General features: G+C 40.4%; 2 protein-coding genes across 10 annotated transcripts in view; one reads left to right on the top strand and one right to left on the bottom strand.

Moving 5' to 3' along the window:
• PDE7B (phosphodiesterase 7B) overlaps window positions 1–9,638 on the top strand; it is a 339,359-nt gene extending 329,721 nt beyond the window's left edge. For 3 of the 8 annotated variants that reach the window (XM_067701985.1, XM_067701986.1, XM_067701982.1), the window contains one exon: window positions 3,835–7,516. In XM_067701985.1, the coding sequence (XP_067558086.1) occupies window positions 3,835–4,070 (236 nt within the window). In that variant the 3' untranslated portion in view covers window positions 4,071–7,516. Of the gene's footprint in view, window positions 1–3,834; window positions 7,517–7,548 lie in introns of those variants that run through there. The other 5 variants (XR_010933671.1, XR_010933669.1, XR_010933670.1 and 2 more) reach the window with 5 other exon arrangements.
• The window catches only part of MTFR2 (mitochondrial fission regulator 2), a 221,040-nt gene that overhangs the window by 163,793 nt on the left and 40,655 nt on the right, over window positions 1–16,592 (bottom strand). The gene's annotated exons all lie outside the window — the stretch shown is intronic.

The following is a 16,592-nucleotide window of genomic DNA, read 5'->3' as shown; positions in this document are numbered from 1 at the left end:
TGTGTGTGGGTTTATCTCTGGGCTTTCTATCCTGTTCCACTGATCTATATTTCTGTTTTTGTGCCAGTACCATACTGTCTTGATTACTGTATCTTTGTAGTATAGTCTGAAGTCCAGGAGCCTGATTCCTCCAGCTCTGTTTTTCTTTCTCAAGATTGCTTTGGCTATTCGGGGTCTTTTGTGTTTCCATACAAATTGTAAAATTTTTTGTTATAGTTCTGTGAAAAATACCATTGATAGTTTGACAGGGATTCCATTGAATCTATAGATTGCTTTGGGTAATGTGAAAAAATAAATGAAATAGATAACTAATAAGAACCTGCTGTATAAAAAATAAATAAATAAATAAAATTTTAAAAATAAAAACATGTTGCCACATAAGTGAAATATAGCAGTTAAAGGCTGCATGTTAATTTCAAGATTTGTTAGAGCAGAGATAATAAACTTACAAAAAAAATAAACCTCAAAACTTTAACTCTTTACTTATAAACTATGGCCCTGACATGTACCATTTCATGTTCTTCACCAGTTCCCACAGACCTCAGACAGCTTAACACATTCACAGTGTTGCAAACCTCTGCAAGCTCAAGGCTTAATGCCTGGAGATTGGGAGTGAAAGGGTCACCTGAAAACATCAGTTGAAAACTGAGAAAACCAGAGCCAGTTAGAAAGATATGCTTCCAATTACTGAGGGTCAGGTTGAACCCACAGTCCCACAAAAGAGTCACAAAGTCAACCTAAGGAAATAAGAACAAAATTTATCTAGTTTAAAAAATTTGAAGGGAATATACAAATGTTAAAATAGATGTGTTGGAACTCTGAGATAACTGGTGATCTTTTTTTTTCCAAAATGCCCTTAATATCGTTACGTTCTTTTTACAATTAAACCGATTCATCCACCTGAAAAAGGGAGAGGGGTGTTGTTATAAAAAATAAAACCCTGCAAGAATCCAGAGCAGATGAAGCTACAGAATTGCAGGGGAGGGGGAAGGGCATCAACATCAACAGAAATGCCTCTTTGGATCCAATGCCCTATCAAGTAGGAAATTCTGCAGATGCAATTCAAAAGGAATAGACCCCAACCAAAATCCTCATCCTGGGACCCAGCTTGCTAAATTCTGGCTAGAAAGAAATTTGCCAGGCACCTGTTAAAGACATTTTGAGCCCCCAGAGAAAAGCATTCACATTATTAAGCACACAACCTAGATTTACAAGACAGACTTGATTTCGGAGATTCTATTCTCTTGTTGTCATGAGAACACACTTATTTTGTCAGATCATATGTCCTGATTTTCAGCTCAGGAAAATGTGGTTACCATAGATACCTGTTTTTAAAATGGGATGGGGATTGAATGAAAAGGAAAATCCCATGGATGCTACACCAGCACACCAATAAAGAGAAAGAGGTGATTATAAAACAACCCTTAGTAGATAAATCTTTCTGTCTCTGTTCCACATCTCCCAGCTCTGTAGGTTCAAGGCTGGGAGGTGTGGTGTGCAGAGGTAGATCAGACTAAACTGGAAAAACCCAAATAGATCAACAGAATCTAATGGGAACTGTGGGCTCCAGGCTCCCAGACAAGGATTTTTCCAGTGGGTGCTAAATAATGCAGCTAGTTCCTCCGTTCTGATTACCCTGGGATTGAAAATGTCCCCTCTCTTTTTCCTTTCCCAATCCACAGTGAGGATTTCCTGAGAGCCATCTCAGGCTTAGACCTGATTTTCTGTTTAAGTAATTCATATTTACCCAAGTGAGACAGGGATTTAATATCCACCCCACACACACACCCATATTCCTCCCCTCTCCCCATCAAACTCTACATTTTAAAAAGAAGGCATTAAATCAGGGCTTCCCTGGTGGCGCAGTGGTTGGAAGTCCGCCTGCCGATGCAGGGGGCGCGGGTTCGTGCCCCGGTCCGGGAAGATCGCACATGCCGCGGAGCGGCTGGGCCCGTGAGCCATGGCCGCTGTGCCTGCGCGTCCGGAGCCTGTGCTCCGCAACGGGAGAGGCCACAGCAGTGAGAGGCCCGCGTACCGCAAAAAAAAAAAGAAGGCATTAAATCAAATGAATCTCTAATTGGTGCAGCCTATAGAAAGATGAGGAGAAAGAGGCTTTCCTTCAATCCCTGTGTACTCTGAAGCCATCATTTCTCCCCTGCCCCACTCCCACCACTCCAGGAAGACAATATCCCGGCAAAGTCAGGCTCTACATCGCTTGAATAGAAGAGGGAGGTTTGCACAAATACACAAGGAACCTATGGGGCAGGCTCCCAAGTGCAGAAGCCTTTTTCATGTGAAAAACTGCCTCATGGTGTTTCTTCAGACTTTAAAATCACTCTTCTATCTCCTATAAGAGGTCTTTATATCTGACGAGTAGAAATACAGAGGTGTAATTCCAGAGTAATTTCAGGAAGAAAATGAGTTGATTTTTAAGTACTGGATTTTTAAATGTGGGATTTGTAACTTTTTTTATACTTAAGGTAAACCTGATAAATATTCACAACTTAAACTTCAGAATAGTATAATATTGCGCACTATCTTTTTAGATACCTAATATCTAATCTCTCTTAAGATGAAAGATATCAAAATTAGATATGGAGATTGTGAAGGAGGTGAAGAAAATTCAAGAATAGCAAGCAAGGACATTCCAAAATGAAATCCTTTCTTGCTGACTCCCTGTATGACCTTATCAAGATGTAGACAGTAAGTCACTGGCTTAACCTTCCTCCTCAGGTTCAGGTAATCTAAAATAATCTTATACTATTCAAATCATATTTCACATCTGGTGAGATGATGCAGGCATGTACAATAAAATTTTGCTTTGCTGCATTCTTTTTTCATCTCTATAGCATCCTCAAAGGCCAAGTATCTGCTGTTCGTCCAATAAAAGGATAATCAAATCAAGCCTTATAATTCACATGCCTGTAAACATACAGGGTTAGTTGTTGGAAGATTTCGTTAGCTGAAAAACACCTGCCTTTTCTCCCCATACCTACATTTCAGGGAAATACAATAAAAACTAAATATATCCAAATTTGTGATGAGTCCAGTTATTCCAGCCTAGACTGGAAGTTATCTTTGCTTTAATAAATCATGTTTAATATGGAAGGCACATTAACAGTGAAACATGGTTAGAAAGCAACAAGGCTAAAATAATTAAGAGAACAGACATGCAAACAAAGAAGTCTCGTATCAATCCATCTTATCTAGTCATTCAAGCAGAACATTTATGCAGGTAAAAATCTGTATTGAAGATGAATGAACTTTTATTACCTACACCTAGTTGTTTAACATAATTGAAAGTAAGACAAAACTGTGAAACGATAATCCTGAAAAAATACCCTACGGAGTAGATGTATCAATTCTTCAGATGGTCTAAATCAACGAGGTGCCCCTTCCTGGTATCATTTGCTCTTTCCTCCCATCCCCCACCCACCGTCCTTAGTTCTAGCACAAACTTTTTTTTACTTTTTTCTTTATATGTCTTCTCCCTTCTTCAAATAATAATAGCCAATACTTATTGAGTGTTTATTATGTGCCAGGAGCTTTCTAAGCATCTTCACATGTGTTAAGTCATTTGATTGTCGTAACAACCCTATGGGTTTGGTACCCTTCTTAACGCCTTTTTACAACTGCAGAAACTGAGGCACTGGGAGGTTAGATGCCAAGCCCAAGGTGACATATCTTATGCTTCGACACTGAGGGCAGGGACTGCATCTTGGTGGCCTTCTTACGCACGGGCCCAGCACATCGTGGGCCCAGTCATGTTTGTTAGGGAGGAAGAAGTAAGTCTTACTGCCCTGCTGGTGATGAGCTTGGCCTTGCCTGTTCCAGGTTTCATGACCTACATCGTGGAGCCCCTCTTCCGTGAATGGGCCCGTTTCACGGGACACAGCGCCCTGTCTGAGAGCATGCTAAGCCACCTGGCGCACAACAAAGCCCAGTGGAAGAGGCTGTTGCCCAACCAGCGCAGAAGCAGCAGCGGTGGCGGTGGCAGCGGCGGCCCAGACCACACCGGCCCAGGGACCGAGGCTGAGGGGCAGACCGTGACCGAAGGCGACGCCCCGTAGTGCCAGCCAGGCCTGCCCCCTGCTCTGCACACTGAGAGTGCCAGCCTCCTCACGCAGAGGCCTCTGGGAGGGCAGATGCTCTGAGGGGCTCTTGCCGGTAAACCCAGCCCCTCTCTGGGTGTCGTCCTGGGGCTCTTTGGAACGCCACCCTCCTCCCGCTCACCTGCCTCCCTTTTTCCAAGTGTACAGAAGCCATCCGTCACCTCAGCATTAGCTGCCGAGATAAGCAGCTCCATTCCGCCATGAGGGAGCTGATTCCAGGGGCCGGCTTGGCCCTCGAGGTGAAGACTGGGGAGTAAGAAAGAGGTGCTCCTGCCGTGGGCCCCTCGGGTCCTGGGTCACACTGAGACAGGCGGCACTTCCTAAGTCCAGAGCATTTTTAGCGTTGGCCCTCGGACTGCTGATCTGCATGACAAAAACACCAGCATATTTGGAACTCCAAGGATATTGGTTTCAGGTGCAAGAGCACAAATGAGAGCGTGAGAGAAAGTACCTTCTATTTTAATAATAATTATTATTATAAAAATAATAATAAATCTTTTTAACTTTTCTATTTTATGCACTAGACAATGGATCTAAGACTATGGGCAAACATTACTCAATGTACCCAAACTCGAACAGGGGGTTCACTGTTTTCTTACGGACTTTATGCCATTTTGGGTCAGAGATTTGGCATCTTCTCAATTAAGAAACCACGTTTCCTATCCGATCCAAGGGGAAGGTGCTGTACAGTTCATTCCTCTGCACCACTTGCCAATCTGTCTTTCATCGATAACTCAGATTCAGTGACATGTTTATATTCACACCTGTACATTCTCTGTAAATATCAAGCGCTACTGATTCCCATGCCAAAATACATGAGTATTATGGGATTGCTACCTGTATAAACAATGGCACTGTGAACAGAATACTGTTAGTTTTAATACAAGAGAATGCATTTGTAAATATGGTATAGAGTTTATTAATATACTATTGTTTGCAGATAAAGGCCTTAACTTTAAACATCTTTCATCTTCTGTAAGCTGCCCAACTTAAATCCTCACAGATGTCCTTCTGAACTGCCTTCCCATGTCCATCTTTATGCTTTCCAGCTAAGGTCACAAAGCAAAACTGAATAAAGTCTTTGAGGAAATATTTTGGAAACTTCACATGCATTCCGCTTGAGACCATAGTGTTTAATCTGTGGCACCAAGCATTGTTTCCTCAGATGAACAAGACCCTTCAGCAAGCCTGAAGTCACTATCAACACAGCGATGTTGCACTCTGTTTTAACAAGCCAGCTGATAAGCTTGTGTTTATACGACTCTTGTCATGGACATGGCAGTGTGTCAGCCTCGCGGGACACATAGCAGGTCTCACAAACCTTCCGTGACCCCGTCATCTATCCATCAGGGACTTCCCTGCTCCCCTAGCACGCTGTCGTCTGTTCTGGCTACAGTACCAAAGCATCTCTGGTTTATGGTTGGCGTGCATTTCTTTGGTGTCAATAGTAACTGGATTTTCCTTTTTCCTTCATTTCATGTGAACAACTACGCAACTGTTTAGCAGACGTTAACATAACTTAAGGAAAGAAAATATTTCAGTTGTCTGATAGAATTTACCTTCCTGGGTAGGTTTTTGTTGCCATTTTTTCTGCATATACTTGGCCAGAAAATCAATTTATTACAGCATTCTTCTCTAGTCAGCTAAACTCTGTGCATTGAACATTTTCTTTATAAGCTCTAGCATAACTAATGTTAGATGAAAATTGGCAATGCCCCCTTTCTTTTTACCTTAAACAATGTGGTAGTGGGAGAATGATACTATGATTGTTTCTGCCACTATCAACGTGTTTCGCAAGCTGATAGAATGTCAGCTAACTCTCATTTCCTAAGTGCAACTCTTTTTTTTTTTCTTTCCTCCTAACGTACAAATGAAATGTTAGAAACTTGACTGGATTGTATTAAGTTCCTGCAGAAAGACTGAGGCTTGCAGAATAAAGGTTTAGAGGAAATTTGGAAAGTTAGTCGTACTTTCATTAAAGCAGAAGAGATTGTCAGATGGTACTAAAGAAAGTGTGAAAACTTCATGAAATGGGTGGATGATAAGTTGAAATTATTGATATGGGTAAGAAAGGAAGTTGTGAAAACGTAACACTAACTTTGGGTTTTTTCCTGTAATAACTATGAACTGACACATGATTTTTTATTGCTTTAATACTCTGAAGCTCTCAGCTTGGTGAAGCCCCGAAAGAGAATGTATTGAATGTATTTCTGCTTCCAAACCTCTCTTATTTTGGTTTGGGTTGGGCTTTTGAGTAGTCTATTTTTAATGTACATGAGATCAAATCAAGGAAAGCAATTACTGGGGAAGATACAGTAGAGATAAGAAAGAAGATGCTATTTTAGCTAATGGAGCCTCTACTTTGAGTTTAGGAAATGGACTTTGTTTAAACTATATTTATATAATAATTTAAATAAATAAGACTGGACGTGGTTTTAGTAGTTCCAAATTTATAGGACAAAAGTGTATTAGGTCTTGAAGAAGAGCTCACAGAGAAAACTACCAAATATCTAACAGTTGAGCCTATGAAGCAGCTACTAGTACAATACAAATTTGAAGCAAAATGAGATGTGATGCATAAACTAGATACATTTGTCTCCTTCTTTCAACCATCTGGAGATTTCTTGAGTTTCTCATTTTTTGACAAAAAAAAAAAAAAGAAAAAGAATATGAAAACTCTTTTTTTTCCTGCCTACTGGTGGCTCTCTAGCAATATTTCAATAGAAGGTGTCCAGTGTCCAATTACTAGTTAAGACACAGCTGTTGGATTATCCGTGGGCTTTATCTTCACATTCTTTTTCTCTTAGTCCCTGGACCATCACAAGCTGACTTTCCGAGTTTAATTCCTTCAATGCTTGAGAAGAAAGGAATCAAAAAGCTATTTTTAGTAAGTGAAAGCTAAAGTTAAAATCAAATTAAGAGAGAGAGAATAGATATCACTGCCAGGCCTGATAGGCAAAGCCTTTTTCTTTTTACAGCACCTGTGAACAGTCAGAACCTTGTTCCTGGAACGCTGACCTCCCCATAACTCCCTGCTAGGCTGAGTGAAAATCCTGCTCTGTTTCTACCTGCCTAAGGCTTCCCGCAATGGGATGTGGAGCGTGTCCTGCAAAGCTGTCACCAGGTAGTGCTTCCTACAAGCCACAGACTTGTTTTGTAAACTTTTCTCATGTTGAATCAGATCTGCTCACTGATTTGAACATTGGTTATGAGCTTGTATCTCACTGTATTTCTTATGCTTTGTTCTTTTACGCAAACCCTTACAATTGTGTTGTTTTGTGTACACACGTGAGGTTTGGAAAAAAAAAAAACACACCTTGTGAATTTTTGCTCAAAATGTGGCCGAAATATCCATTGGCATGTCTAGATAAACAATTAAAAATAAAGATAATTTCTTAAAAATATTGCAATATGAAAATATTCTGATTCTCACCAGGTAACATGTTACCAGCCAACCAATCAGATTCAAGGTCAAGGTCAAGAGCACAGATGCAGCCATGATCCACGGGACTCATTCCACCAGGGGCTGCAGAAACAGCCATGTCCATGAAGCCATCATTTGCCAGTTAGTACCAAGATAGGGAAAAAGGGCCACCATTCAGCTCTGCATTTCCCCTGAGTTCTGATATTTTTCTGATCCACATTTGTCAAATTCATATATGAATGAGAATGAGGTACAATGTTTTAGGTTGTGGAAACATAGTGGACTTACTTGTGAAGACTATGGTCTTGCATTTCAGGATTGAAAGCCAGCAAGAACAATAGAACAGTTCAGGCAGGACAACTGAGTGTCTAAATCTATCTGGAAATAGAGGAGGAAAAAAAAAAACCCACCACCCATGGTTCCCAGGAACAGTCTTATATCTTTACATAGTCTCCTCACGTACATTTTGTTAAGATTTGTATTCAGAATCTCACTGATACCCTAATGCTTCTCCATGTCTGAATGCAAAGTCACTTTTTTCATTTGTCCATACTCCGTATCATCCAATCAAAATCAAAAGTGGGACCCCAGGGCTTCCCTGGTGGCGCAGTGGTTGAGTCCGCCTGCCGATGCGGGAGACACGGGTTCGTGCCCCGGTCCGGGAGGATCCCACATGCCCGCGGAGCGGCTGGGCCCGTGAGCCATGGCCACTGAACCTGCGCGTCCGGAGCCCGTGCTCCGCAACGGGAGAAGCCACAGCAGTGAGAGGCCCGCGTACCGCAAAAAAAAAAAAAAAGTGGGACCCCCAGTGGTTTCCCAAGTAAAGGTCAGACATGACTTTCAAATGTACCCAGGAACCTAGCAGACACATCGTCAAATAGGCCAAGCCTATGTAAGCAATTGAATTTAAATCAATTTTTTTTAAAGAAAAATCTTTTATTGCAATAAATATAGTATATGCTGTTTCATACCAAAGAGGCAAAATAGAGCTATTTATTTGTATTTATATTTAAAGTATATTTTTAAAGAATAGTTCAATTGGCAAATTTTTATTATCCAAATATTAATATTAAAAATGACAGAAAATGTCTTAAGTGTGAAAATCTACGTGGTGCCAATAAGCAAAATATTTTGTAGTGTCCTTTAATCTGTTTTGTGTGTATGTATGTGTGTGTGTGTGTGAATTTCCATAATACAGAAAAACACTGGCATTCGTTCTTCTCTTTGGTAATGTATGTTCATTTGTGTAAAACTATAAATTTCAACAAACAATATTTGTTGCTCTCAGTCTCTCACAAAATATCTTATTTACATGTAGAAATGTAAGCAAGTAAGTGTATTTGTACAAGCTGTTTTGCTATGTCACACAGTCAAAAATTTGGAAAACAGAATTCACTAAAAAGAAATTTCCGTTTGACAATTGTTAACTCCTGTAGAACTTATGAGACCATGGTCTTTCAAGTCAAGGGTCTATATTCCTTTCAGCTTACTGCAACATTGCTTGATTTAAACTTCGTCATGATTGCAATATTGGTCACTGCCATAAAGTAGGAAATTCAAGGGAAAAAATAATCTATTTATTGTGTAAAAGGTGTTGACCTAGGATTGTAACACACACATGAACTATACAGGGATAAGTAAAAGCAAATGCCATCTGGGCAGTCAGAGTGATTCCATAACTGTGTAGCCTTACCCCAATGAAAACAGGATTGGAAAAATTAGGACTATCACAACCAAAGTCAGTAACCTTGTGAGATCAGCAAGCCACAATTGCCTTTTCCTCATTGGAAATTGGAATAATGTAAATCAACAAATACTGATTGAGGATCTACTATGTGCCAGAGGTTGGGCTAGATACTTGGGATATAAAAAGACCCAATCCCTCCAGAGCGTTCAGACTTGTGTCAGAGATTGGCACTACCAGTGAACTCTTCTTAGAGATTTCAGGAGGACATCTGTGAGGGCTTACCTCCTGGAGAACAATGTAATATAGTGCAGATAAGATGTGGAGACAAAAGTGGTCCCAGTCTTGGTTCTGTCACTAACATATTCTGTGACTTCAGGCAAGTTACTGAACCTCTACAAAATTATTTCTAGACAATAATGGTTTTGTTATGGTTTTGGTGTTGTTTCTGGTTTTGTTATGGCAATTAAAAGAGATTGCATACAAAAAGCACCTAGCACTCTGTCTGGTACACGTGGTAGGCTTTTCAGAGACGCAAGTTCCCTCCTCTTAAATTATAAGATGCTTTACAAATAGCCATTCACACGTGGTAAGAATGTGGAGAATATATGGAGAATAATGCAGTAAAGAGATGCTAGTGATCTTACACTGGGAAGACAAACTCATTTCTATATATTTTTTTAAAACAGATTGATTAGTTTATGTACTCATTTATTGCAAGATTGGGTAAAAAGATTACTCAATGAAAACTCTTGCCTCAACTACAGCCTACTTTTCTGTTTAGTCCTCTATATTCTAGAGTAGAAGATAGTGTATCTTTTGTTACCAGTTTTGTCAGAAATTTCTGTGAAGGAAACAGCTCCCAAGAACAAAATATGAGGCATTTATCTCCCTTTCATCTATGCCACCAAAGCCCCAAATCCAGCTGGTGATAGCTCTGGTCCTCTGCGTCAGTCCCCAAAAAGTTTGCTGGGCTTTCACAGGCTCTGCAGGAGCAGGCATGGGCTGGTGCTTCCAGGATACACTTGGTTCACTCATTCACACGTCTCCAAATGTGTTCTCAGCTAAAGTTTACTGCCTGCCCTAGAGCAGGGCGCGGAATGCAGAGGCATTTCCTAACAACGTGTTGGAGGAGGGAGAAGACTCCGTCTTTGCCTCCGTGGGAATGTAATAGACAAACATTTGAATAATGACTAAATGAGGAGCTTTTAGCTGTGAAACAGTCCATGATTTTTTTTTAAGTAAACCAGAGAGATTATTAGACAAATTTTAAGTTTTAGCTGATATGGTTTGCAGATGCATGATTGCCTTGCTTAGTTAGTCATCTAAGCAAGTGTATTTTTGATTCAATTGCCTGAAATACTTTAAATTCTAGTATTGCAAGTGCTGATTTAATCTCCAATAATTTTTTCCTTTTAAGGAAGTGGTACGGTGGAGTTTCAAAAGTGAAGGCTTTGGAGTCAGACAGACCAGAATTCAAATCCCTCATTATCACATGCTGTTTAACCCCAGGCAGTCAGTTTAACTTCTCTGTGCCTCCATTTCCAAATGTATAAATCGAGAGGAACACGTACCTCCCAGGGCAGTGTGAGGTCAAAATTAGAGGACATAGATAAACATATAGCATGGTTTCTAGCAGAAAGAGGGTACTCAGCAAATATAAATTCTTACATCATTTAAAGAACAAAAATCTACAAAGTGGGAGTTGGGATATGACTTTTGCTCTCTCTAGGTTGTACTTTTTTGTGCAAAAGAAAACACAAGACCCATTACTAGACATTGAGCATGATTGTATATACAGATGACCAGTTTGACTATAAAACAATCCTTATAATATGGACAAAATATTGTAAAAAATGATTATAGAGGTAGACAGTGTCCCTAGGGTACTAAGGATACACTAATAAGACCAGGGACAAACAAGGAACTGTCTTTTCTGACTGTAAAGTAAGTACTCCTCAGCCCAACCAGAGAGAACCAGTCTGTCAAGGCTTTCCTAGAGGTAATGATAATACAACCCGGTTATTTAGTTAACAAACAAAACTTGATACACTGTCAAGTTTTTCATGAATTCCATTTATATCCTATAAATTCTATCCATAGAAATTTCCAGTGGCCCTTCCTCTTGTAATATTAGATTCTGGCCACTGACAGCAGAGGTTGAGAATCCAGGAGAGTCTCTGTAAATAGATGATCCTAAAAGAGATTCTCTTCTCCCAAACTATGCTTGATAATGCATATGCTAAAAGATGCTAAGTATTCCTTGAAAAAAAATGGCTTCATAGCCAAAGATATTTAAGAAACAATGGATTAAACACCCAGGCTCCTCTCCTGCATGCTTCTGTGAACCTCCCATATGCTAATGCACAGTTCCAAGAAGACAATATAAATGATATTGTTTGGATCTAATTTCGGTTTCATATCATGAAGGATTCCTTGACCACAACCCACAATGATCTCCCTGTTTATCATTTGCTTTAGTTTTGTCAGTGATTATTAATTATTTATTATTGATATGTGTGTGTATTTTCTGCCCAACTTGAGATTTAATATAACATTGTGGTTAACTTGCTTGAGTTTGTGGCTTGAATTTACCACTTACTAGGTGTCTGACCTTGGGCAAGCTTCCAAACTTTTTGTGCCTCAGTTTCTTTATCAGTAAAATGATGATAAAAAATAATACCTATTTCATAGAGTTTCTGAAGATTGAAAGATTTCATGCATATAAAGCACTTGGAACAGTGTCTGGCACACAGAAAGCACTCAATTAAGTATTAGCAAAACCCAACATCTCCCTCGCCCCCTGATCTACAGGTTCCTTGATAACAGGAATAATTATCCTTTTTAATATATTCTCCACAGTGTAGTACAGAAAGTACAAAACAAATGTTTCTTAAATGAAAAAACACATTTTTGACTGATAAATTGAAAATCATATCAGAAAAATATGTTAACATTTAAATCCAAACAAACAAGTTCCTATTGGAACAATAAATGTCCCGATAATTTGAATGCAGATGTTGTTTTTTGATTTTGCTGATTTCTATCCAGTAGACTTGCTTTGTTTCTAGGAAGATGATTTAGGAAGACAACAGGTTTTCTCCTCCCAGTTTATGAGCCTACTCTTCTGAGTGGTGAGGGCAAAGATAATTCCCCTGAAAAAACTTGATGCCCAAAGATTTCTAGTTTTTTCCCATCCAAATAGAAAAAAACCTACAGAAGGACCACTAAATTACTTCCTTTGCAGAGCTAATAAGCTTTGCAGAGCTAATAAAAGTAATACACAATCCAAGAAAAGACAGAGATAAATCCCAACCCTCATCTTTACAAAGGAACATGAGAGCAGCAGATGAATCTCCTATTTTATCTTTGTTTCAAGCACTTGCAATCACACATAACTGACTCCTGCTTTTTTTTTCCCAGGAAGCAACTACATGTGCATTTTTTAAGTTGTCAGCAAAGTATGCCTAAGGGATCAAAATGAAGGGTCAGTTCTTGGGGTTATTTATCCCTTTCCACTTCCCACTGTTACATTTTTGTTTGGACCTTTCTAACCAGAGAGTCAGACTTAACATATCAATGGACTTTCATCCACACTTGAAGAAAAATAACTTATAAATGCAAACAAAATACCAACGGTATCACATACTAGCATAAGTGAGAAATACATTCTAGAATTACAGAGGAATTTTCAAGTGTTAACCTGACTGACTTGGGGAAGAACAAAAAGTTCTGATAGATCTTTCAATTCTCAGGTTATGTAACATGATGTGAAATAGTTCTTAGATGCTTCTACTGACGTTAGTTACTAAAAATGTATCAATCATCCCACTAAAAGTTTACCAAAAAATAACTTTTTGCAACTGAAGCTTTCTTGATCTTAAACTCTAATGGGAAGGCTGAGATATTTTTTTCACTCTGATCAACTTTCACTTTAACAGCAGGTTTCCAGTTCTTAGCATGATTGAGGGAACATTTAACTCTACCAACCACCTACATAAGAGCCAGGCAGACAGCCAAAGGCCATTGCCCTGATGGTGATCGCAGTCTCTACACAGTGAATCCCGGAGGCCCCAGTACCAGCCTCTGAGCAAGATGAGAAGAGAAGAGCCTCCAATGGGGGAAGCAGCCCACAGAGCAAGGGCTGTGTACGCTTCAGTCTGCGGAGAGTTTGGGTCTGTGCGAGTGTCATGGAAAATTGCCTTGGGATTAAGGGGGAAGGGGAGGACCCCTGACTTGAATATGTTAATAAAGTTTTATTGGGGCCAGAAAACAAAGCACGGAGCAAGCAATGACTGGACATAGTCCTTGTTTCCTCCTTGTTATATTTAGAGCTGTTTTAGGGACACAAATTTTTTACACATGGTTGGCAAAGGCTCTGACCAGATGGCAAGTATATCATTCAACTTTGTCCATATAAAACAAATCACTTGTAAAAAGTGATCTTTGAGGCTTAATTTTGCTTCAGAAACAATAATAATACAGCCTATTTTGCAGCTTTGGAGTGAGAATTAGAGCTAATGTACTCGGAGTGCTTTGCACACTATTTTGTATACTATTGCCACTTAGTAGCTTTTATCAACTAAAAACACTGGTGGAGCTATGCTCCGTTTGCTGCAAGAGGTTATTCAATTCTTCTAACTCAAATGAGGCTGTCGATGGAGACAGGAGGCAAGGAGGAGAAATGGCAAGGTGAGTGAGCTTGTATTGATTGTTCTTTAACATGTGAAGGAAAATAAGCATTTAAGGAAGAATAACCAAGCAGAAACAAAATTACTACTCCCCTGCTGTATCAGTGTCCTAGGGCTGCTGTAGCAAATTACCACAAGCCGGGTGGCTTAATACAACAGAAATGTATTCTCTCACAGATCTGGAGGCCGAAGCCTGAAACCAAGGTGTTGTCGGAGCCTGCGTGCTCTAAAGGCTCCAGACAAGAATCCTTTCTTGTCTCTTCTAGCTTCTGGTGGTTTCCAGGTGTTCCTTGGGAAACCAGTCATGGGATCAGGATCCACCCTAATCTAGTCTGACCTCATCTTAACCAATTACATCTACAAGACCTTATTTCCAAGGAAGGTCACATTCTGAGGTTCTAGGTGGACATGAATGTTGTGGGGAAGGGGGCTGCTGCTCAGCCTTGACACTCCTCACCCATCCACCCTGTGCTTTACCTCCCATGGCATCGTCCCCAACACACACACACACACACACACACACACACAGCACCTACACGTCTTCCAGATTTCCCCTGAGTGAGGCTACTGGGACAGATTGCTTCAGGTCTGAGATATGGTTGTTTTTGCATATTTGGGGGGAAAGTCTGGAGAAGTCTTACAGGAAGGAGGATCGAAAGCACATCTTTGTTTCTTTCTCCTATATTCTTCCCTTACTAATTCAGATCTGTCTTAGAAAAAAAAAAAAGTCTTGAAAATCCCTCTAGCATCTGCCATCTGGAGATGACAATGTGATTCTTATTCCACATTTCAGCTTCTTCACTCTCATCATCATTAATGTTCCAGATACTCCAATCTATTTATTCATTTATTCTTTTGGAAGCAAAGCAATTAGATGTAAGGACAGATCCAGGAGCGTTGGCCACAGGAGTGGGTAGCTTCAGGACATGGAGGAGAAAGTTAAGGTAGATAAGAAAAAAAAGGACCTGGTGGCAGATGAGTTATCGACTTGGTAATAAAATCGTGACACACAGGATGGCAGGACTTGGGGTGAGAAGCCTGGGACCTCTCCAGTAACTGAAATAGAGAATATGGAACATCAGTGATGGCAGAGACAAGGGGGTGGTACTGCTACATGTCAAGAACCCCAGGAAGAAGAGTTTTAGAGTTTTTGATCCCTTAATGAGGGTAGAGAATTAATGGTCGAGAAGTGGCAGTAAGATGTAAGGGGGAACTGATCCTATTTCCCAACACTGACATGAAGGACAGTTGGCAACGAATGGCCTCCATTTGAGAGGCATCTTGAAAGCAGAGTCTTGGGGGTGGGACAGTTTTTCTATTGAGGCATAAAGGATAAAGGAATGTCAGGTGCAGAGATAGAGTGCATAATTGTGTGTTTATCCTATTCTGGGAGCTCCAGAGAACATAATATAAGGGTCAGGAAGGAGGACTCTGGTAAAAGAAGGTTAGATCAGAATAACATGGGGTATGAGGCAATGGAAGAAGATAATGAATGGAGGAAGCATTATTCTTAGGTGGTAAAACAGGTGGGGGAGGGTGGGTTAAGCCAGACATTCAACTGCCCAGAGAACTGGTCCGAACATTCCCTCTGTGGCTGAAAGGAGACCCTCAGGGATTTACAGAGTCCTCCTAGATCCACTTCCAAGCCTTAGGGGAAAGGGGAGCCCGGAGCTCTTGGACGAGGTGACTTATGGTCTGGATTGACTGTGATGGTCCCAGGGAGGTTCTGGGCATCAGCAATTTACATGCAGTTACCCAGAGAGTGGTTAGGGGCTCCAAACCCAGAGAACCTAGGCTAGGAAGGGGTGGTGGGATCAGGCTCTTTAAGAAACAGCAATGACCTGGAGATCTTGGCATACAACCAGCTCTGCTTCTTCTCTGGGGACTCCAAGCCCAGCAATACTACTGTTATAGATTCTGTGTGTAGTCTGGAGGCAGAGATAGGGTCTGTAGCTAACACTTTTTAAGTCTCCTTTGTACTGTGTCTCCAGAGATCAACTGTGAGCCCAGGCAGCTTGCTGTAATAGGAAGGGTCATCAAACCCGCCAGTTTTCTGGATAAAATGGAAAGGTAGAGTAAGTCTGAAAAATTGAAAGAAATTTACCCCTGACCAAGCAAGTGGGCCACTCTTTAATGATGGAGAACATCATGTAGCAGCAAAGACTAAAAGAGGATACTAATAAGTAAATGATTTTTGATAAATACTTACATTGGAAATGCATGTAATCCCTTTGTAAAGTATAAATCAAGCAACATCCATATTTTAATCTAAGTTCAGGGTCCTGTGCCCGGCCACATTCAGTTCAGGGAGAAAAAGAGCCCCAAATAATAGCTGGGAAAAAATGGCTCCACTCAAGCCCTCTTACGTTTAATCAGAGTTGGCTCTCAAAAAGCAATGGAGAACATGAAGAGAAAGAGATTGCTTAGACAGCAACCCCGTGTACAGTGATTTCTTATTAACATTTAATTTAAGAAAGAGGCCATTCTTGAAATTTGAGAACTCGCTAGAAAATATCTCTTTTTCCCTGGAAGTGATCTTGCTGCCCAGAAGCCTTCAAGCCTTCCTGGAATTTTTATTTAGAATCCCAGAGAGTTCAGTCAAGATTTTCCAATGCAACCACATCTTCTGCTAACATTATGTGCAGAGGCCCTCTTCCTCCTAGAATCACAGGGTCTATAAT

The sequence above is a fragment of the Pseudorca crassidens genome, chromosome 13 (genome assembly GCF_039906515.1).
Source record: "Pseudorca crassidens isolate mPseCra1 chromosome 13, mPseCra1.hap1, whole genome shotgun sequence".
In the NCBI taxonomy this organism is placed as follows: Eukaryota; Metazoa; Chordata; class Mammalia; order Artiodactyla; family Delphinidae; genus Pseudorca; species Pseudorca crassidens.
This window is presented reverse-complemented; position numbering and strand designations above follow the sequence as displayed.